The sequence below is a fragment of the Pantherophis guttatus genome, chromosome 4 (assembly GCF_059756535.1).
Source record: "Pantherophis guttatus breed Tessera chromosome 4, ASM5975653v1, whole genome shotgun sequence".
Taxonomy (NCBI): domain Eukaryota; kingdom Metazoa; phylum Chordata; class Lepidosauria; order Squamata; family Colubridae; genus Pantherophis; species Pantherophis guttatus.
Genome location: NC_142066.1, coordinates 6,553,851 through 6,577,652, shown reverse-complemented (window position 1 = coordinate 6,577,652; position 23,802 = coordinate 6,553,851). Strand labels below are relative to the sequence as shown.

Sequence of the window (23,802 nt, the reverse complement as noted above, 5' to 3'; positions counted from 1 at the left end):
CCCACAATTCAATAGATTGGCTCAAGGTAATCCAATTAAATCAAAATCTTTCATTACAATCATGCATTTGTTTTGACTTCCATGCAGCAATAGGTTACAACTCTTCTTACTACAATTTGCTTGGTGTAGGATAAAAGTAGTTTAGTGTAAAACTCAGCTGTTTTTCTTAGGAATTGTTGACTGATTGGTGTTATAGGGTCAGTTAGTATTTTGCCATGCCTTTCTGCAGGAGTTCAATTTTGCTCTCTTTGCTCTCCCTTCTGTAATTGTTTCCACAACTCAAAATGTTGGCTCAAAATAATCAGTCAAGAGAATCTAAATCTTTTATTACAATGATAAATTAGAAAATTTAAATTTAAATCATAAATTACAGTACAAAGTATATCTTAATTGAGAGGGTAACCTGATGATTTGACCACTATCTGTGATGAAATCTGGAGCTGTGTCAAGAGGAGGATAGAAAAGGCCGGCTAACACATAGAACACACAACATAGAATAATAGAGTGGAAAGATTTTTTTGGGGTATTCTAATTCAACCCTCTCTTTGAGCAGGAAACCCTATACCGTTTCCAATAAATCACTGTCCAGTCTATTTTTGTAAGCCTCCAGTGATGGAGCACCCACAACTTCTGAAGTTAAGTTCTTCCATTGGTTGATTGTTTTTACAGTTAGGACATTTCTCCTTAGTTCTAGGTTTTTTCTTTCCTTGGTTAGTTTCCATCCAGTGTTTCTCATGTTACCTTCTAATGCTTTGGAAAATAATTTGACACACACACCCCATCTTTGTAGGAGCCTCTGATGCCTCAACTCACCTCTAGATTCCATCAAGCTACCCGACAGCAGGTGACAAATCCCCTTGGTATATTTTGATTGGGTCTGATAGTAATAATGGAATTTAACACTCAACTGATTTGCATGGAAATGGTTGAAGGATTGAGGCTGTGCTGTACTTTTGGAGATCTCCATAATAATTGTAGTAAATGAAGAGATGATTAACTCTTTCTATTCCTCCGGAATCTCATGGGCATAGTCTTCCATGTATAAGTATTTTTTTTTAATCTGTTACAAATAAGGCAAGAAGGTAATCCATTAAGTCTAGCTCTTCAGAATCCTTTCCTTAGGCTGAAAAGAGTTCACAAGCTCAGATATTTAGCAAGCTTCCAGATGTTCTAAGGGGATGAACATCCTGGAACTCTGTATTAGGAAACAGTATGGTTGCAATCTAGTTAAATTTCAGATGAGAAAATATTTCATCAAGGAATTTTAGTTTCTTCTCTTTTTCATCAAATTGTCATAATCGACATAGAATTGGACAAATGTTCATTATTAAGTTTCTAACAAGGACTCTTCATATTTTTCCCATGAATAACGGTATTTCTCTTTTTCGTTTCTTTAGTTGACTTATGGTTCCTTTGCCCAAGAAGACTTTCAGATTACTGAGTTATTTCCACTTTATTACATGGTCCCAAAAGAGGAGCATCAGTACACTGGACTTATACAACTTCTTCTCCATTTTGGATGGACGTGGATTGGACTCTTTGCTTTTGAAAATAAGGAAGTACGTTTTTTTCAGAAACTGCAGCCATTGCTCTCACAGAACGGGGTCTGTTTAGCTTTCGCACAAAAAATTCCACAATATCTCAACATGGAAGACATGCCCAAATTGTCTAATTGAATCTCAACTATTTCTGATAAACTGAAAGATCGAAAAGTGAATGTTTTTCTTCTCCACGGAGAATCCATCACAATAGTGTGGCTCAGAACTATCATGTTTTTACGTGATCCTGAAAATAAAGAGAGTGCATCGTTTAGGAAGGTTTGGATCCTGATGAATCCAATTGATTTCATCCTGTTGGGATTTCAAAGGAGTTGGGATCTCCAGTTGTTCCATGGGGCTCTTTCCTTTGCTGTGCATTCAAGAAATATTCAAGGATTTAAAGAATTTCTTCAAGTCATCAAACCTTCAACCCACAAAGATGCATTTCTTCAAGAGGTTTGGGAGCAATTGTTTAACTGTCTGTTTTCAAATACAGAATTATCTTCAACGATCAATGAAACTTGTAGTGGGGAAGAGAATTTGAAGAATCTACCTGGTGCTCTGTTTGAATTTCAGATGACTGGCGAAAGCTACAGTATCTATAATGCTGTTTATGCAGTGGCACATTCTTTGCATGAGGCACTGAGATCAAAATCCCAACCAAGAGAGATTCAAAGGGTTGAATTACCAATTCTGCTGTCTTGGCAGGTAATTGTTCCATGCCACATCTATCGTGTATTTCAATGATTATCCACAATCATCCACAATCTAATATAGCTTATTTACCCTGGTCTATGGCTACAACTCAAGAGAGAGACTGAGGCAAGAAAGCTATTAGTTTTTTAAAGTTAGAGGATGAACAGAAACCAAGTCTTTACTAATTCCAGGATAGTCAATGGGAATTAATGCATCAATTTTCATTGTATATATAACTTTTCACCTCCACATAGAATTGGCCTACCTTGTGAATTTATCCAACTGATTTATAAGGAGAATTCAATTGCATTGTGTCTGAAGGCAGTCTTTCTTTCTGTGCCCCGCCCCCCACAAATTTTCTGAAATGTAGACATTTCACTTTTCTTATTAGCTTGTGAATAATGATTCTCAGCAGAGCCATAGTGGTGCAGTGGTTAGAAAGCAGTACTGCATTCTCCTTGTACTGGCTGCTAGTTGCCATCAGTTCGGCAGCTGATTCCTACTGGCTCAAGGTTTGACTCAATCTTCCATCCTTCTGAGGATTGAAAAATCAAGACCCAGATTGTTGAGGGCAAATGCTGTAAAATGCTTAGTCTCCCAATATTCAGCAAAATGCATGCTGTCTTTCTGAAGAAGCCTAGGATAGTGACATCCTGTGACCTCCAGAACTTAATATTTGAAAATTTTAAAATAATTAGAATTTTATTTTACTTAGCTTTCGTCAGCTATCTGCTGATATTGTCAGAGTATTAAACTACTATTACAGAGATCTCTGCCTTTATATGCCATTAATCAATTTGGCCATTGTGTGTGTAGCGTGTCCAGCCATCTCCCACTTGTAATTAGCTGTGTTGTTTTGCTGTCGTCATGTTGGATGATGGAGTCTTAATTATACACACACACACACACACACACATTTATATAATTGTCGCAATCTCTCTCTCTCAAAACAATTGAGTATCAGATGATAAAATATGGCTAATTGAAATTTGCCAGGTCTCAGGATCTCAAACACCCTTGTACTAATGAAGAACAAACAATTTTTTTTAAATTTGATTTATATGCCGCCCTTCTCCGAAGACTCAGGGCGGCTTACAATGTGCTCAGCAATAGCCTTCATCCTTTTGTATATTTATACAAAGTCAGCTTATTGCCCCCACAAACTGGGTCCTCATTTCACCTACCTTAGAAAGGATGGAAGGCTGAGTCAACCTTGAGCCTTGGCGAGATTCGAACCCTGCAGTAATTGCAGGCAGCTGGTCTTAATAAGCTTAATAACAGGCTGCCTTAAACCCCTGTACTACCAAGGCTCTTTTGTGGGATGGGTTTAGGTATGGTCCAAATTTGATTGTCATGTTTGTTTAGATACTGAATGTAAATCATGTCTGAACCAAGTTGTGTAATGTCAATACCTTATTTTGATTTTGATTTGTTAACTGCTGTTGTTTTGCTTTTCTCCCCTGGAAGTAACATTAAATTAATACTAGAACAGACTGTGTCTTTCTCTGATATATAGATTATCTATATTCTAAGTGTACTTATTTGGTACTTGTTAGAACAATGGGAAGAATGAATAAGTGAAATTTAAATATACTGGCCACTTTTTCATTATTATCCTTCAAACTCCCTCTCCCTCTCCTCCACTCCATCTCCCTCTCCCTCTACATCTCCCCCTCCCTCCCTCCCTCCCTCCCTCTCTCTCTCTCATTCATTCTCTTTCAAGTAGCTCCATTCGTTTCTTCAAGGCATTTCTTTCAACAATTCAGCTGGGGAGAGAGTGTTCCTAAATCAGAAAGGGGAAGCAACAGGTGGATTTGACATCACCAACTTGATCACTTTTCCAAATAGATCCTTTCAGAGAGTTAGAGTTGGAAAGATGGATCCTCATATTCCCAACGTGAAGGAATTAATCATTGATGATGAGCTGATTGTGTGGCACCCCGCTTTTAACCAGGTGTGCTCTTGTTTGATCAACTCCTCCTTGATCCATTATGATCCAAAATTGAACACAGTCTCTTTATAAATCTAATGTGTGATTTTTGAAATGCTATCTTCTGTACAAATATTGTCGATGATCATCAAATTGATAAAATGACATTACAATTTAAAATACAGGTATTCATAGTTGAGTTGCATTTCCATTTGAAATCACAGGAGTCACATTGTTTCCATAATACTGTAATCACATATATTTCTTTATTCACCCTGCCATTCTCCAAACATGCCCTTTGCACATCCTTATAATGTCAACATTTTAATGGATAGTATAAATATGCAATGGCTCAGTGGTTACAGACACTGACGGGTTTGTGACCTGAGCGCCATGCAACAGTTTGAGCTCCCATTCCTGCCTCAGCTCCCGCCCACTTAGGAATTCAAAAGCATGCAAACGTGAGTAGATTAATAGGTAGTACTTTGGTGGGAAGGTAACAATGTTCCTTGTGCCTTTGGCATATAGCCATGCTGGCCACATGACCATGGAAAATATCTTCAGACAATGTTGGATCCTTTGGCCAAAAAAAATGGAGATGAGCACTGTGCCCGAGAGTCAGACGTAACTGGAGAGGGAAACCTTTATAATACACTTTTAGGAATTCAAATATTCTTCCCGCTTCCATAAATGAGAACATTATGAACTGTTTAAAGTTTTTCCTTTCCAAAATCTTTTATGTTTACTACCAGGTTATTCCATTTTCTCAGTGTAATGACCATTGCTCCCCTGGATACTGGAAGAGAGGGTCTGAAGGCAGTCAGTTCTGTTGCTATGACTGTGTTCCATGCCCAGAAGGAAAGATTTCTAATCAAACTGGTAGGTTATCAGTTTCACTGTATATTTTTCTTCAACACATTTGTCAGGTTTCAGTGTCGTCTCAAAATAAATTGCATTTTCCAAACAAATAGTCTTTGATGAAATCTTTCATTTATTAAGCACGACAATCTGTCCCCGATCATATTGTAGCCAACACAACTTAATGAAAATAAGTAGGTGAAAAGTCAAGCGTCCTCTTGCCAGCTGCCCCCTCTTCTCCTCCTTATGTCAGCACTGGAACGAATGTAGTTTGGAGTGCTGACAACATTGTTATTTCATAAATTAAACATTCATTATTTAGTTTTCAAAAGAGCAGCATGATCGCCTAGTGGTGGAGCTCTCACCTCCCAATCAGGAGCCTTTGATGATAGATAAAAGCAGATATTTCTCTCTCTGGGCACAATGAGTAATTGTCTGCTGTGAACTCCAGGTAGGTGTCAGGAAGGGCATCCAGCTCCAGTCAGTTGCCCCGACCCCATCCCAAAGCAAAGAATTGCAGGGTCATTAATAGATATACAGATAGAGATAGAATTATAGAGTTATAGAATTTAGAATTATTATAGAATTCTTATAGAATTATAGAATTATTATAGATATTATAAAATTATTATAGAATTATAGAATTATTTATTGGCCAAGTGTGGTTGGACACACAAGGAACTTGTCCTGGTGCATATGCTCTTAGTGTACATAAAAGAAAAGATACATTTGTCAAGAATCATAAGCTACAACACATAATGATAGTCATAGGGTAAAAATGAGCAATCAAATTATATTAGGAAACAATCAATATAAATCGTAAGGATACCAGCAATGAGGTTACAGTCATAAGGTCATAAGTGGGAGGAGATGGGTGATAGCAATGATGACAAGATTAATAGATAGATAGATAGATAGATAGATAGATAGATAGATAGATAGATGATAGAGGGATAGACGATAGACGATAGACGATAGACGATAGACGATAGACGATAGACGATAGACGATAGACGATAGATGATAGATGATATAGATAGATGGAGAGAGAGAGAGGTCAGGCAGGCAGATCTCATTTCATCACAGAACCCTTATTATGTATTATTAGTGGAAGTTGCTCTTCCACTAATAATACATAATAGCAGGTGTTGTGATGTTGATTCCTGGATTATGTGTTGGGCCTCAACCTCGTAATAACTCCAGCTAAACAATGTCTGATCTAACAAATTTATGAATGGGAGATGACCAGCCCATTATAGGACCAGCAGAGTAGACTCAGGATTAAAGAAAAAGTGTGATGGAAAAAGACAAGGGTAAAATATTTGATCCTTATGAAGAAAAAGGAGGGACTTTTCCACCCTCAGTTTTCTATGTTTCTGTTTGAATCTATGAGCATGGGCTTAACTGAGAAATTCCTTGATCTGTTCGTTTGGGCTAAATTAATGTATGATTAATTAAGTGGTGGCTCAGTGGCTAAGATGCTGAGCTTGTCGATCGAAAGGTCGGCAGTTCAGCGGTTCGAATCCCTAGTGCTGTGTAACGGGGTGACCTCCTGTAACTTGTCCCAGCTTCTGCTAACCTAGCTATTCGAAAGCACATTAAAAAAAAATGCAAGTAGAAAAATAGGGACCACCTTTGGTGGGAAGGTAAACAGCATTCCGTGCACCTTTGGCATTTAGTCATGCTGGCCAAATGACCACGGAGACATCTTCGGACAGCACTGGCTTTTCAGCTTTGAAACGGAGATGAGCACCACCCCCTAGAGTCAGGAACGACTAGCACATACGTGCGAGGGGAACCTTTACGTTTACCTTTAATGTATGATTTGTGGGCAGCTAAGCTCCTTTTTTTTTTATTGAAAAGTTTTACAAAGAAGAAATACAAAAAAAAATTTTCCCCCATGTTCCCCCCCTTTCCCCCCCTTCATCCCCCCCCCAATATACACTCTTCAATAGTAGGCAAAGAGTCCTTCTTCCAATATTGAGCTACCAGCAGCCTAGCTGCTGATATTAAGTTCAAAATCAATTTAGTCTCTGAAACTGTACAGTCCATAGTTATACCCAATAGAAACAATTGAGGAGTAAGTTTCAACCTTCTTTTCAAAATGTTCTGCATCACCCACCAAATTTTTATCCAAAATGCCTTGATTTTCTTATAGGTCCACCATATATGATAATAGGTTGCATCATTACATTCACATCTCCAACATTTAGCTTGCAAATTCGAGTACATACAGGATAATTTTTTAGGATTTAAGTGCCATCTGTAAAACATTTTATAAAAATTCTCTCTCAAATTTTTTTTTTTTTATTGAAAAGGTTTTCAAATACAAATTTTTCCCCCTTTTTCCCCCCCTCCCCCCCCTCCCTAACCCCCCCTCCCCACCCTTCCCCCCCTGTGACTTCTTCGTAACAAAAAAAAACCCTAATTCATAACAGATTACTTACTCCCTCCTCAAAATACTGACCTTTACTTACTAAAAGTATTATAAATCCCCCTTTATCCATACATTTCAGAAAAGAAGAAGAGAAAAAAAAAAACAAAAAAAAACAAACACATTATACTATAACTATTATAAAATAACTCTAATTTAGCATAATAGTGTTTTATATCTATGCATTATTGCAACAATTCAAAACCACCTTCCACTTTAAAACTATACAATAAGTCCTACTTTAATAACATTTCAAAGCGGGCTCCCCATAAAATCTAATTTAACATTTATTCCACTCTATCCATTTCCTCCACTCCCCTAAATGTATCACTTAAAAATCCCTTTTCTTAAACTAATCAGTCTGTAGCTAGCTTATTCACCCACTGTCTTACAAATTTACCATACACAACAATTCTTGATATCTTTAATTCACTGCCCACACTACTTAAAAATATATATATATATATATTCCATTATATCTAAATAAAAAAAGAAAAGACAATAACTTTAAATTTATAGTCCATATAATATCTTCTTGAAGTCTTTCCACTGGATTATTAAAACCAACATCCATAATAGGGTGACATAGCTTGCGGATGCAACAGTTTATTCAAGATCTCCAATCATATCTGCCCCCATCAGTAGTAAACATCTTCTTATATATATAAAAGTAAAAACAACCACCCGAGTGACATTATAATTGTATTCCATATAATAATAATTGTGGGTTTCATCAGGATTATTAATTTCCATCATCGTATTGGGTAACAACCCGATCTTCTGCATGTCCCAATGTGATTCTCTTGCCTTATAATTCAAGATAATTATAATATATTTATCAACACAAAAAGAAGTTTCAAAGTAGATAATTCAAAACCATCAATTTGAGGCTCTTTCCATGTCCCAAAATTACGGCAATGCAGAGATCTGCCACTATCCTCAGGATGATATTGACCAATATGTCGCCTCCTCTATGTTTTCACATAATCATTCATATTTTAAAATCACTGGCTTCACTGTTGCTTGGGTTAGAAATTTCTATTTTTGTACAACCTATTTCTTTTTTTGTTTTCTTTTTGTGGGTTTGACCTCCATCCTAATTTTTTGTGTCTCGCATTTCTTTTTTATCCCTTGTATATCCTCTAATTGGTTTCCATGCTTGTCCTTGCCTTGATAAGTCATCACATTAAAATCAGATGGCACTTCTCTCAAATTTGTAGATAATCCAGCTGGGGTATCCGATAAATCCAAAGGCAATTTATCTAGTACAGTCTCTGTCTTTAGTTCCAGCTCCTTCTGCTTATCCTGTATTATATCTGAAGACGTTAAATTCATTTTCAACCTATTTTGATAAAATTCTTCCGCCCTTTCAACAGTATTTAACTGGTATCTTTCTCCTTGATATCTCAATATAATACCAACTGGGACGTCCCACCGGAATTGAATATTTCTCCTTTTTAACTCAGACACCAGAAAGCCAAATTTCTTCCTTTCCATTAGTATCTTAGGTGGGAGTTCCTTGTAAATCCAAATCTTTCTTCCATACAATTGCAAATTAGAATTGAAGGAATTTTGCACAATTTTATTCCTAATTTCTTTATCTGAAAAATAGATTACCACATCTCTAGGCAATTGCCTTTGCTTGGCAGTCCAGGAGTTTATTCGATAAGCTCTGTCAATCCTACAAAACACTTCCTCAGGTTGAATCTTTAAAATCCCAGCTAGAAATTCAGAAGATATTTTCCTTAAGTCATCTCTGTTATTTTCCTGCAAACCTCTAAGTCTTATTGCATATTCTGTGAAATTATATTGTATCTTTAGAACCTCTTTTTGAATCCTCTGTTCCAGATATTCTACATTACCAGACTTTTGGTCAGCATCCATTTTAAATTTTTCTTCTGAACTATGATCCTGAATATTTAACAAATCATTTTCAATTTTTTGAATTCTATTGTCCAATTTATCTTGAATTTCATCCATTTTTGACTCTAGTAAATTAGTATTTGTATCCAACCGAATCATGAATTCTGACAATTTTAAAATTTTTTGCTGCAAAAAGTCAAACTTGGATTTCACCAATTCCTTAGTTTCCTGCTTAAATTTTTCAAGTTGCTGATTCACAATCTCATCCCTTCTTTCAATCTCCTCTAAGAGAAATTCTATTATATTAAAATCAGGTTTCTGGGACTGAAGAGTTAAAACTTGTTGCTTTAAATTCTTAGTGGGGGAATCCCCCCCACCTATTTGTTTGTCTGACTTCACAAGCTTCAGTGCCATGTTTCCGCCTAAGCAGGCTTTGTTAGAAGAAGAAAAAAAAAAAACAAGACAAAAGACTTCCAGCCAGCAACACTCAAGCCTCCAGGGAAAAAAGAGAAAAACAAAAACAGGAGCGGAGTTTTGTCTACAAATGTAGCCAGTGGTATTTATTCCGCTACATTGTAATAATAAAAAACGGAAGAACTTTCCCTCTCAAACTCTTCTCCAGCCGCGGCAGACGCCATTTTAAAAAGAAACTTTTTTCCTCTTTCTCTTCCTCTATTCTCTTAAGTAATTTTTAAAAGATAAGTAAAATACTTGCGCTTCAGTATTACAGGTCCAGCTCACATTTTCTTTGAGTAATCTGTCAAATTCGCAGGCTTGCTTTTGACGCCTGGCTCTGCATTAGCAGAGGTCTCCCAAAGCCCGGAGCAGCGGCTGGGGATATGGGGCATCTCATCCGCTCCATCCCAAAAGTAAAAGAAAAACTTTTGGGACTCTGCAGAGAGTTCTACCCACCCCTGCCGGCTCTATCTCCGTTTCCTCATGGGAACGGAGTTTTTTCGAGCCGCCGTTCCGTTGTGAAGGCGGCTCTGACAGGCAGTGGAAGCTGACGATCCCAAAGGAACGTCTGGCGGCGGCCAGCAGCAAACAGGAAGTCTAAAATTCTCTCTCAAATTTTGTGCTTGCGTAAATTTAACATTTCTGACCCAAATCTTTCCCCACGTTTCCATCATCACTGGTTCCTGAAAGTTTTGTGCCCATTTATCATACAGTCCTTAACCAATTCCGTTTCTGAGTCTATTTCCAATAATGCATTATACAACCTTTTAATATGCATCTGACTTTGATCTCTAATCTGTTTCACCAGATTTTCCTCATTTTGCATAACCCCAATTTTTTGATCTTCCCTCCATCTAGCTTGAAGCTGACCATACTGAAACCAAGTATAAATTATCCCTTCTTCTTTTAATTCATCTAAAGGTTTCAGTTGCAACTTACCCCTTTCCAAAAGAAGAAGCTCTTTATAAGTAATCACCTCTATTTTTTGCTCTATACTTATATTTTCTATTGCATGTCTGGGATTTGTCCATATAGGTATCTTATAGTTCAACTTATATTGGTACTTTTTCCAAACCCTCAACAATGCATTTCTGAGTATATGACCCTTAAACACTTTATCCACTTTTTTTTCATATAACAAATAAGCATGCCATCCATATAACAAATCATAACCTTCTATGTTTAACATTCTTTCTTCAGTTAAGTTAAACCAATCACTAATTTGTGATAAAGCTGCTGCTTCATAATACAATCTTAAATTAGACATTTTAAGACCTCCTCTCTCACGTATATCCTGTATAATTTTCAGTTTCACTCTTGGTTTCTTCCCAGCCCAGATAAAAGTATTAACCCCTTTCTGCCATTCCATCAGATTTCCATCTTTTTTAAGCACTGGTATCATTTGGAACAAAAATAAAAACCTAGGTAGTACATTCATTTTTATTGCTGCTATCCTTCCCAGTAGTGATAGTTGTAACTTTTTCCATTTTTCCATTTCTTTCTGTACTTTTTGCCAAAGAATTTCATAATTGTTTTTATACAATTTCGTATTTGAGGCTGCAATATATACTCCTAGATACTTAACCTTTTTAACTTCTTCAAACCCTGTTATTCTCCCTAAATCTACTCTTTGAGTTATGGTCATATTTTTAGTTATCATCTTTGTCTTGTGTAGATTTACTTTAAATCCAGATATTTTGCCATATTGAGCTACTATGTCCAGCATATAGGGAGCCGCTTCTATAGGTTGAGATAAAGTAAGAACCAGGTCATCTGCAAATGCTCTTAGTCTATAATCCTGCTGTCTAATTACAATTCCCTTTATTTTGTCAGAATCACGTAACTTATTCAACAAAACTTCTAAAGTTAAAATAAACAACAATGGAGACAAGGGACAACCCTGCCTCGTACCTTTCTCAATTTTAAACACATCTGTTAAACCTCCATTAATTATTATTTGTGCTGTTTGTTCCTGATATATTGCTCTAGTTGAATGTATGAAATACTCCCCAAAGTGCATTTTTTCTATTATTTAAACAGGAATTGCCAGTTCAATCGATCAAATGCTTTCTCTGCATCCAAGAATATGAACGCTGCAGGGACCTGGTTATTTTTTTCCAAATATTCCAATAAGTTTATAATTTGCCTAACATTATATTTCATCTGCCTCCCGTTTATAAAACCTGATTGGTCATTGTGAATAACTTGTTGCATAACTGGCATTAATCTATTCGCTAATATCTTAGCAAAAATTTTATAATCCGTGTTCAAAAGTGAAATTGGTCTAAAATTTTCAGGTTTGATACAGTTTTGATCTTCCTTCGGAATCAATGAAACAAAAGCTGTTCTCCAAGAGGGTGGAACTCCTCCTCCTAATTGAATTTTACAAAGTAGAGTTCCAAGTGGCTCTACCATTTCAAGCTGTAAATTCTTATAATAAACAGCTGTTAGTCCATCCGTTCCTGGAGCTTTCCCTGTTTTTAACTGCTTAATTGCCGCAACAATCTCCTCAGAAGTTATTGGTTGATTCAATCCTTCCTTCTGTTCCAACGTTAATTCCAAAATATTCCCTTCCTTTAGATATCTATCTATATCTATACCTTGTATTGAGTCCCTAGCATATAACTTTGTATAAAATTCCAAAAAAGCCTTTTTAATCATATTCTGTTGGTAAACTTCCTTACCTCTATATTCTATCTTACTAATGACTCGTGATTTCTGTTTTTTCCTCAACATGTAGGCCAACCACCTACCTGGTTTATTGGAATTACAAAATGTATTATGTTTAGCATATTGTAAACTAGTTGCCACCTGATCAGCCATTAACATATTAAATTGCCCTCTTAGTATATTTATTGTTTCTTTTACTTTCTTATCTCCTGGATTAGATATAAGTAATTGTTCTTTCTTTTTTATTTCTTCCTCTATCTCTTTACGCTTCTTTTGTTGTTTTAATCTATATTTATTGTTCATATGTATTAAGATACCCCTCATATAAGCCTTGCTAGCATCCCAGACCATTTCCATAGGAGTACCCTTATTCATATTAATAACAAAGAATTCTTTCATTTGTTTTTTAAGCTCCTTTACATTTTCTTCATATCTAAATAAGTTTTCATTTAACCTCCAAAACCTCCTTTCCCCCCTCTCCTGTTCATTTTCAACCCAAACCGGACTATGATCAGTTAAAGTTCTTGGACATATCTTCGTCTTCTTCACCCTGGAAATAAAATCATTTGTGATTAGTATAAAGTCAATCCTGGAGAAGGATTGATGTCTATCAGAAAAAAAAGTAAAATCTTTTTCCTCCAGGTTACATTCTCTCCAGATATCTCTCAATTCTATATCTTCCATCATATCAAAAAAAGATTTAGGTAGTTTTTATATTTCTGCGTGTCAATTACTCCATTCCAGTCACCCATTAAAATAAAAGATTTATAGTTCCATTGTATTATTTTAGTATGTAAAAATTTATAAAACTTGTCTTGTTGCTGATTAGGGGCATATATTCCAATAAAAAGCATTTTTCCAGTCTGTGTTAATAATTCAATTGCAATATATCTTCCTTGATCATCTGCCTCAATTAAATTAGCTGATAGTCCTTTTCTTACATATATAACTATTCCATTTTTCTTCTCTGGCGCTGATGCCACAAAATTTGTACCTAATCTTGAATTTATCAAATATTTTTGGTCTGATAATCTAATATGTGTTTCTTGCAAGCAAATAACATCATTGTTAAATTGTTTTAAGTAGTGAAATACTTTCTTTCTTTTTTGTGGTGAGTTTAGGCCATTGACATTCCAAGATAGGAATTTAGTTGCCATCTTTAGCCTTTCGAAGCCTTGTGAGCATCAGCTGAAGCTCCTCCTCCACCTTACTCTTCGGACTAGCCCCCCCCCACTGCTTCTGTTTTTTGGACTTCTTGAGATAAATCTTGAGATTGTTGCCTTTTTGATTGTTGTTGTTGCAATTTATAAGTTGATCGGGCCAATCGTTGTGCTTTCGGCTCTCCCTTCTTAGGTGGTTCCAAAGTTGGGGATAAGCCCCCAAGATCCTAATCTTCTTCCATGATAATTCCTCCAGCTGCAACTTCAGCATAGGTTTGTATCTGTTTTCCATCTTTTTCTTGTTGTAACATCTCCATTTTCTTCCTTCCCCCACCCCTGGTGAGGGTGGGTATCCAGCCTGTAAAACATTTACATAGAAATCTTATGCCTTTCAAACTGTGTTTAACCGGTATCTTTCTCCATTATAAGTCACTATTAGACCAATTGGAATGTCCCATCTGTATGCCACTTGTTGATTTCTCAACTCATTTACCAAAAAGTCTTTTCTACTTCTCAACATCTTTGGAGGAATCTCTTTCAAAACCACCACCTCTTGCCCAGCCACCTGAACTTTATTCTTGTAAGAAGCTTGTAGAATTTCATTTCTGATCCTCCTAGTTGTAAAATAAATCACCACATCTCTTGTCAGCTGTCTTTGTTTTGCCAACCAGGAATTAACCCTGTAAATTTTATCAATTTGGATTGCCACATCTTCTGGTCTTTCTTTAATTATCTCCGCCACAGCATCAGCACAAATGTCTTTTAAATTTTATTTACCATTTTCCTTCAGGCCTCTCAGTCTCAGAGCAAACTCCATAGATCTGTATTGTAACATTACCAATTCATCATCCACTTTCTCTGTTCTGGTCATGACATCACCCATTTTGCTTTCCAAATTTAAGTTGGCTTCATTAATTCCTTCAACTTTCCCATCAAGCTGGATAACAAGGATTGAGAGTCCTGATACAGCAAAAACAATATCCTCTCTTATTTTATCGTGTTCATATGCAACTGCTTCCTTGATCGAGCTTATATCCTCCTCAATTTTCTTAAATTTCCCTTCAACAAGTAGTGTTAAATTATTCATTGCTTCACTATTGCTGTTGCTTGATTATTCATGGCTTCTTTCATAACTTCCTTAAAATCATTAAGTGCTGCATCTTGACTCTGGGTCTGGCTCTGTGAATCAGCCGGAAATTGTGCTTTCTGTGTCACCACTGACACAACTGGAGAACCTCCCCCTCCTTTAACAACTCCTGGTTTCACTTGTCTAGAAGCCATTTTTTTTCTTTCACCCCCCTCCTTTCTTTAAAAGCCACAAAGTCTTTAAAGATGTTTATAATTTATAGTCTCTAATTTGCCAGGCAGAGTAGTTTTTTTTTTTTCTCTTTCCTCCACAAACTCTCAGTTCCCAGCAGTTAATAGCCAGCTAATCCACTCTCCCAGCGCAAAGTTCTCAAGCACTTTCGTTTCTGGCTTTCACTTTTAAAACCATAACAAAGACGCCATCTTCTGCCTCCAGCTTAAGATTCAAATTGAAACAAAGTAACTTTGGAGTTAAGCTCTGTACTTTTAAGGCTTGTTCTCCTGATTTCCGCTCTGCCTGCGCTTGAAGTCAATCAAACTCACTTTTAAAAGCAGGATCGGATCGCGGCTTCTCGCTCTGCTTTTGCAGAGTCGTCCTGGCTCTGGAACTTCTTGGCGGGCTGGCTGAGGAGTGCTCACCCTCCAAGCCTCTGGAAATGTTCCAGAGGGCTTTTGGGGAGCTCTACTCTTGCCCACCAGCTCTCCTCTCCTTCTTTTCCCGAAGGAGAGTTTTTCAGCCTCTAGACAGCCAATTTGCGCTGTCAAAGCGGCTTTTACAGAGACACAGGGCTGGCGGTCATAAATGACCGTCCACGGAGCCTGCGGTGCCAACCGGAAGTCCGCTAAGCTCCTTTTTTAAAGACAGTACAGAAATAAGCACAATGAAGTTAGCTTTAAACTTAAAGTTTAAATAAATGATAGTGTAAAACTGAAGAAACAACATTGTGCGTCCTGTAAATTGATCAATCTCAATTTAGCTGTAATGAATGCAACATTTCTTTTCCACATGATCTGCCATTTTCCAAGTTTTAACTTCCATGAAAACCTGAAAACCTGTCAAAGCAAAGGAATTTCAGTAGACAAAAGAAGTCTTGTGAATGGGTCAGATATCCTATCGTCCAAGGCACACGGGATGGGTGTTTGGCAAACCAACTAATGTTCAACCACATAGAAGACAAAAGATTCCTAAAATTCAGGATAAAATACAGAGAGCTGATAAAATCCCTTTATCAGACAGGAACATCATAGAAAAGAATAAGAACTGGAATCCACTCAGGCTATGTCTTTCAAAAATATGAAATGGATAGGTGATAAATTCAGTGGCTTTTATTTCCAGATATGGATGACTGTTTTGAATGTTCAGAAGATCATTTTCCAAATAAAGGAAAGAAAGGATGTATCCTGAAACTGCTGGTCTTTCTAAATTTCAAAGAACCCTTAGGAATTAGTTTGGTCTTCGCAGCTCTTTGTTTCTTCTTCTTGACATGTTGGATACTTGGAATATTTATGAAGCACAGGGATACTCCCATTGTCAAAGCCAACAATCGGTCACTCACCTACGCCCTTCTTGCCTCTCTTCAGCTCTGTTTTCTCTCCTCTTTGTTGTTCCTCAGCCAACCTAGCAAGCTGATCTGCCTTCTCCGGCAACCAACTTTTGGCATAACATTCTCAGTGGCCATTTCTAGTGTACTAGCCAAAACCATCACTGTGGTTGTGGCTTTCTTGGCCACTAAACCTGGTTCTCAGATGAGGAGATGGGTGGGGAAAAGATTGGCTTTTTCTATTGTCCTTTCCTGCTCTCTCTTACAAGTATGTGTTTGTATACTTTGGTTGTCAACATCCCCTCCATTTCCTGAGTTGGACATGCACTCGGAGCTCCAGGAAATGATTTTACAGTGCAATGAGGGGTCAGCTTTCTTCTTCTACTGTGTCTTGGGCTACATGGGTATCTTGGCCATCGCCAGCTTTATTGTGGCTTTTCTTGCCCGTAAATTGCCTGACAGCTTTAATGAAGCCAAGTTCATCACCTTCAGCATGTTGGCCTTTTGCAGTGTGTGGATCTCCTTCTTTCCAGCCTATCTGAGCACAAAAGGAAAAGCCATGGTAGCTGTGGAGGTCTTCTCCATCTTGTCCTCCAGTGCTGCATTACTGGGATGCATATTCATACCAAAATGCTACATCATTGTTTTGCGGCCTGATCTCAACCACCGGGAGCAACTGATAAAGAGGAATTAAAATATGATGTAATATTCCTGGCTTTGAGAAATTGCTGACAAAAGAAAAGAAAAGAAAGAAAAGGAAAGGAAAGGAAAGGAAAGGAAAGGAAAGGAAAGGAAAGGAAAGGAAAGGAAAGGAAAGAGAAGGATTGTTTGCTAGCCATAAGAGACATATAGAAATCCTTAATTCTGACAACAGAGCATTGATGGAGATATTATCGTGATAACTACGATTTATTGTAGTTGCCAAGTGCAAAAGAAATGTTCATGCTGCTGCAATTGGAATCATTCTCCAAGATTCTTTAATTAAACATTTTCTGTCTTTCAAGACCCCAAGATAGCAAGACATTGAGAATCCAGCTCTCGTGTTAGAAGATTAGAGATATTGAATCAAACCATGTCCAATGTTTGCAGTTTCCTTATTCATTTATTTATGTAGAAAATTTATATAACCCTCTACTTCCTCACAGGGACTCTAGGCAGCTTACAACAATAAAACGCAATATAGAAAGTAATTTTAAAAAAACTATATCCCCCTCAGGCAACAATTCACAGTCAAATAAGCCACTTGATGGGCTCCATCCCATTCTGGGTTCCCTAGGCCTGCTGGCACAACCAGGCCTTCAGGGCCTTGCATAAGAGCGTCAAAATGGAGGACAGTCTCATTTCTGAATGGATGATGTTCCAGAAGGTGGGAGCCACCGTGGAGAAGGCCCTTCTTTTTGGTCCTGCCAAATGTACCTCCTTAGGGGCAGGACTTTGCCATTTTCATAGTTTTTATATTTTCTATTTATAAATGATTTCATAAATGTAGTAAAAAGGGAATTGTATTTTATGAAGTTGTATTTAACACGGTATCAGGGGGATATCCTTTTTGAATTGGCCTGGGGTCTTTGAAATGAGAATATTACAGAGTTTATGAAATATCATTTTTTAAAAAAATCATGCTCTCTCTCTATCATCTACCTATTTCCACTGTAACCTATACTTTTAATAATACAAAAAGAATGCAAAAATCCTTAGAATTAATAAACAAGATCCTGATATTTATTTAGATTTTGCATCTCAGGATGAACAACCAAGAATCAATGTCTATGGAGATTTCTAGTCATCCAGGTCATGGTTGTCCCAAAAGTAATTTTTCAAAAGGCAACTGGACTTTCTTGGTTTTTCCTTGAAGATGTTTTGCTTCTCATCCAAGAAGCTTCTTCAGTTCTGATTCTGACCAAGAACTGAAGAAGCTTCTTGGATGAGAAGTAAAATGTCTTTGAGCAAAAGCAAAGAAAGTCCAGTTGCCTTTTCAAAAGTCACCTTTTGGACAACCAACAATAAAAGAACCAGCACTCTGGAAATACTTTGCAGACTTTTAATTTCATAAGGTAGCAATGAAAATTTCAGAGGAGACATTCAAGTGTCCTTGTCTGACAACATACAGGAAGATAAGGATTCCCTGAAGAACACACAACCTACTGAAACAGAGCCATGGAAATTGTGAAAGTCACACCCAGCAACCACAATATTTTCTACGCTGGTTTGTGGCTTTGGAGTTCCCTTCTCAAAAAAGATTGCTGCTTTCACTCAAAGTGAAATATTTTATTTGAGAGCCAGCTTTAGATATGAGAGTCAGTTTGATCTAGTGATTTAGGCATCAGGTTAGAAATTGGAAGGCTATGAGTTCAAGTCCCACCTTAGCCATGAAAGCCTACTGGCTAATTTTGAGCCAGCCACTCTCTCTCACACACCTTTTTCCTTTTGTAGGGAAAATTGCTTCTTTCTGCCTTCAAATGCTTTGGAGAATAGGTTGACCCCTTCTTCTTTGTGGCAACTCCTTAGATATTGAAAAACTCCTATCCTAACATATCTATCCTATCCTACCCTATCCTATCCTATGATATCTATCATATTATATCATGTCACATTATATCATATCATATACCATATCATATCATATCTATCATACGCTAAATAGGAAGAGGAAGGTATGTTAGATCTCTTCTCTGCCTTGAGTATTTGTAAAAATAATACAACTCAGGACACAAATAAGTAAATAAATAACTAAAGATTTGCAGGGGTAGATTATTAAACTCAAGCCAATGGCTAATGCGACTTCCCAAATTTCAACACAATATTATTATAGTTTCGTTCTTCAACGTTCTTTGAATGAAAATGTGGATTAAACCTCCAAAGAAATTTTTGGCTTTTTCGTCAGACCTTAACATGTAAAAAAATGTTTCCTCTTCTCTACTGAACAATTCTATTCATTTTATATGGAAAATAAGGAGTTCAACTGATGTTTCAACTTTGTTTAAATGAGCAAATGCTAATAAGAGTAATGGAAGGGACATTGGCAATTGAAAATAGTCTTAAGTGTTGAAGGTCATGTTCATTCCTTACAGTGGAACAGAGTTCCCATTCTCTCACAAAAACAAAATAATTATCTCCCACAGGAATCACTATATCTATATCTATCTATCTATCTATCTATCTATCTATCTATCTATCTATCTATCTATCTATCTTTATTTATTTATTTATTTAGCTAGGCCAAAACATCAAGGACTGTGCATCGAGGTATTGAAATTCAGCAACAATTAAGGTATCAATCTGGTTCTATAGTAACACATGAACCCCAGGGAGTTTGGCACAAAGGGATAATAATGGCTCCATCAGATTCATTGCTACAAGTTTCCTCCCTCATTTCTTCTTTTTGAGAACATCTGTTCAATCCTAGTGATAGTCAGTATAGAAATTTGCACACACAAGGAACTTCAAATAGAAAATGATGGGATTTCTGATTAGATGCATTGTCAGATATCAATCTTGGCTTAATCATTGAATGAACCACTTGAAATACAAACTTTCTTATGGACAGGAGACACAAATATTTTCACTATGACAGATGCCTGAAGATGTTGTTCCTTCTGATGCTCTTGGTGCAGAAAGCAGTTACTCTGAGCTGCCCTGCGAGTGATGCTTTCCTGATTCCCCATGAGTGGTACCAGCCTGGTGATCTCATCGTGGGTGGGATGGTGTCTCAGATAATTCACTCCTTTTTTGAAATTGAATTTAAAGAACATCCTTCTCTAACACCTTATGAGTTACCACTGTAAGGATTTTTTTTCTTTCTATTCACTTTCTCATCTTAGCCAGATCTCCCATAATTGCTTATATGACTAATAGCTCTTTGATAATAAATGCATAGTTTTGTATAGAAACTCACTTGTTTCCTTGTCTTTCAAACTTATCGGATTGTGGGAAAACAAGTCATTTTCATTGTGTTAAAATCTTAATCACGAAATGTATGAAACTATTCTGCAAGAAGTTCCTTTGGAGAACATTTAGGGAGTATAATTATCTAGTCTAAGCAGTCACTCCTTGCATAACTTACATATATTAATAATCATTTTCTTTTCACTGTATTAAGTCTAACAAGAAGTCTTTTGGAGAACATTTAGGGAGTGTAAAATCATTAAAAGTATCTAGTCTGTGCAGTCACTCCTTGCATAACTTACATTTATTAAAAGAGTGATAGTTGCTGGTTGTATTAGATTTTGTGCCAAACTGATAGAAATAAATGTGAGAGCTTGAAAAAAAATCATAACATTGTTCTCTACTTATTTGTGGCAAATCATGGAAACATTGTACATAGTTGAAAGCTATACAAATTATTGAGTGTTTTTACAAAGACTCTTCTCACTTACAAAAGAGACAGAAGTGGTTATTACTCATATATTAATGGTTTCACCATAAAAGAATTGTCAACGTATTTTGTTTAAACTATTTGCAGTGTAATAACCAAATTCTACCAGCATGCCCTCACCTTGGCCTTTGCTGTGAAGGAAATCAATGAGGACTCCCAGATCTTACCTAACGTCACTCTCGGGTTCCACATCTATGACAGTTACAACAACCCAAGGATGACCTATCGCACCACTCTGGACTTGCTTTTCAAATCACAGCAATTTGTCCCAAACTACAAATGTGATAGCCAGAAGAATCTCATGGCCATCATTGGGGGACTAAGTCCTGATACATCATCCTTTATGGCAGAAAGTGTACATGTCTACAAAATTCCACAGGTAGTTTGGGGTGGAGTGAAAGAGAAAGTCTTTTGTAATTAATAGTAGATACTAGTTGTTTGCCATACTTTTCTCCAGGAAATTAAATATACTATTATCACCCCTCATCTGTTTTCCCCACAACTCAGTAGACTGGCTCAAGGTAATCCAATGAAATCAAAACCTTTTATTACAATCATAGAGGTGGTTTGACTTCCATGCAGCAATAGGTTACAACTCTTCTTACTTAATTTTGCTTTGTGTATGATAAAAATAGTTTAGTGTAAAACTAAACTGTTTTTCTTAGCAATTGTTGACAGATTGGTTCTATAGGTTTAGTTAGTATTTTGCCATGCCTTTCTGCAGGACTTCAATTTTGCTCTCTTTGCTCTCCCTTCTGAAATTTTTCCCACAACTCAAAATGTTGGCTCAAAATAATCAGTCAAGAAAATCTAAATCTTTTATTAGAAAATTTAAATTTAAATCATAAATTACAGTACAAAATTTATCTTATTTGAGAGGGTCACCTATGATTTGACTACTATCTGTGGTGAAATCTGGAGCTGTGTCAAGAGGAGGATAGAAAAGGCCGGCTAGCACATAGAACACAGAACATAGAACATAGAATAATAGAGTGGGAAGGTTTCTTGGGGATATTCTAGTTCTACCCCCTCTTTGAGAAGGGGATCCTGTACCATTTCATATAAATCACTGTCCAGTCTCTTTTTGAAAGCCTCCAGTGATGGAGCACCCACAATGTCTGAAGGCAAGTTGCTCCATTGGTTAATTGTTTTTACAGTTAGGAAATTTCTCCTTAGTTCTAGGTTGCTTCTTTCCTTGATTAGTTTCCATCCATTGTTTCTTCTCTTGCCTTCTGGTGCTTTGCACAATAGTTTGATTCCCTCATCTTTGTAGAAGCCCCTCAAATATGGGAACACTGCTATCATATCTCATGGTTTTAGGGAAGATCACCTTTCAGCCACTTCCTGCCCATTCCCAACTCCAAGCTAGCCAGCATTTTCACTGCTGCCCTCAACTCAGCTCCAGGTTCCACCAAGCCACCTGATAATAGACGACAACTCTCTTTGGTATGTCTTGGTTTGGTCTGATAGTAATAACTGAATTTAAAACTCATCTGATTTTCCTTGAAATTGTTGAATGATTGGGCCTACGTGGTACTTTTGGAGATCTCTATAATAATTGTATAATAATGAAGACATGATTAAACCAGAATCTCATGGGCATAGTCTTTCATCTATAAGTATTTTATTTTATCTGCTACAAATAACAGAAGAAGGTAATCCAGTAAGTCTAGCTCTTCTTTGTAGAAGCCCCTCAAATATTTGCACTATTGCTGTCATGCCTCCCCTAGTCCTTCTTTTCATCACACTAGACATACCCATTCCTGTAACTGAATTCTTTTGGATATCTCTATAATAATTGTAATAAGGGAAGACATGATTAATCCTTTCTATTCCTCCAGAATCTCATGGGCATAGTCTTTCAGTTGCAACTATTTTATTTTATCTGCTACAAAGAAGGGAAAAGGTAGTCCAGTAAGTCTAGCTCTTAAAAATGTTTTCGTTAGGCTGAGAAGAGTTCACAAGCTCAGATATTTAGCAAGTTTCCAGATGTTCTAAAAGGATGAACATACTGGAACTCTGTATTAGGAAACTGAGTGTGGTTGTAATCTACTTATATTTCAGATGAGAAAATATTTCATCATGGGATTTTAGTTGCTTCTCTTTCTCATCAGAATTGTCATAATCTACACAGAATTGGACAAATGTTCAATATAGGGAGACCTTCATTAAATTTGTAACAAGCAGTCTTCACATTTGTCCCATGATTTTCATGAACAATGAATTTCTCTTTTTTGTTTCTTTAGTTGACTTATGGTTCCTTTGCCCAAGAAGACTTTCAGATTACTGAGTTATTTCCACTTTATTGCATGGTTCCAAAAGAGGAGGATCAGTACGGGGGACTTATTCAACTTCTTCTCCATTTTGGATGGACGTGGATTGGACTCTTTGCTTCCGAAAATAAGGAAGAATGTTTTTTGCAGAAACTGCAGCCATTGCTTTCACAGAATGGGATCTGTTTAGCTTTCACACAAAAAATTCCACAACATATCCACTTGGAAGATTTGTCCCAATTGTTAGGTCCAGTCTCAATTATTGATGAGAAACTGTTAGATCAGAAAGCAAATACTTTTCTGGTCTATGGAGAAACATTGACAATAGTGTGGCTCAGAACTGTCATGTTTCTACGTGATCCTGAAAATAAAGAGCGTGCATTATGTAAGAAGGTTTGGATCCTGATGAATCCAATTGATTTCATTCTGATGGGAACTCAAAGGAGTTGGGATCTCCAGATGTTCCATGGGGCTCTTTCCTTTACTGTTCATTCAAGAGACATTCAAGGCTTTAAAGAATTTCTTCAAGTCATCAAACCTTCAACCCACAAAGATGCATTTCTTCAAGAGGTTTGGGAGCAATTGTTCGATTGTTCATTTTCAAATACAGAATTATCTTCAACGATCAATGAAACTTGTAGTGGAGAAGAGAATTTGAAGAATCTACCTGGTGCTCTGTTTGAATTTCAGATGACTGGCCAAACCTACAGTATCTACAATGCTGTTTATGCAGTGGCACATTCTTTGCATGAGGCAGTGAGATCAAAATCCCAACCAAGAGAGATTCAAAGGGTTGAATTTCCAAATCTGCTGTCTTGGCGGGTAATCTTTCCATGCCACACCTATCTTGTATTTCAATGATTATCCACAATGATCCATAATCTAATATAGCTTGTTTACCCTGGTCTATGGCTACAACTCA

The 23,802-nt window shown here is 36.8% G+C and overlaps 1 protein-coding gene across 1 annotated transcript; it reads left to right on the top strand.

Moving 5' to 3' along the window:
- Positions 1–4,865: 4,865 nt before the first annotated feature.
- On the top strand, positions 4,866–16,926 carry LOC148113626 (vomeronasal type-2 receptor 26-like). The gene is made up of 2 exons (XM_087892165.1): positions 4,866–5,043; positions 16,028–16,926. The coding sequence occupies exons 1-2, from the start codon at positions 4,866–4,868 to the stop codon at positions 16,924–16,926; spliced, it is 1,077 nt and encodes a 358-aa protein (XP_087748291.1).
- Positions 16,927–23,802: the final 6,876 nt, after the last annotated feature.

What these genes read in the sequence shown, in the direction of transcription:
- LOC148113626 (XM_087892165.1), top strand. Translation starts at nt 4,866, where the DNA reads ATGAACTGTTTAAAGTTTTTCCTTTCCAAAATCTTTTATGTTTACTAC. An exon ending in AAAGATTTCTAATCAAACTG is followed by an intron (nt 5,044 to 16,027) that starts GTAGGTTATCAG and finishes TTTTATTTCCAG; the next exon opens with ATATGGATGACTGTTTTGAA.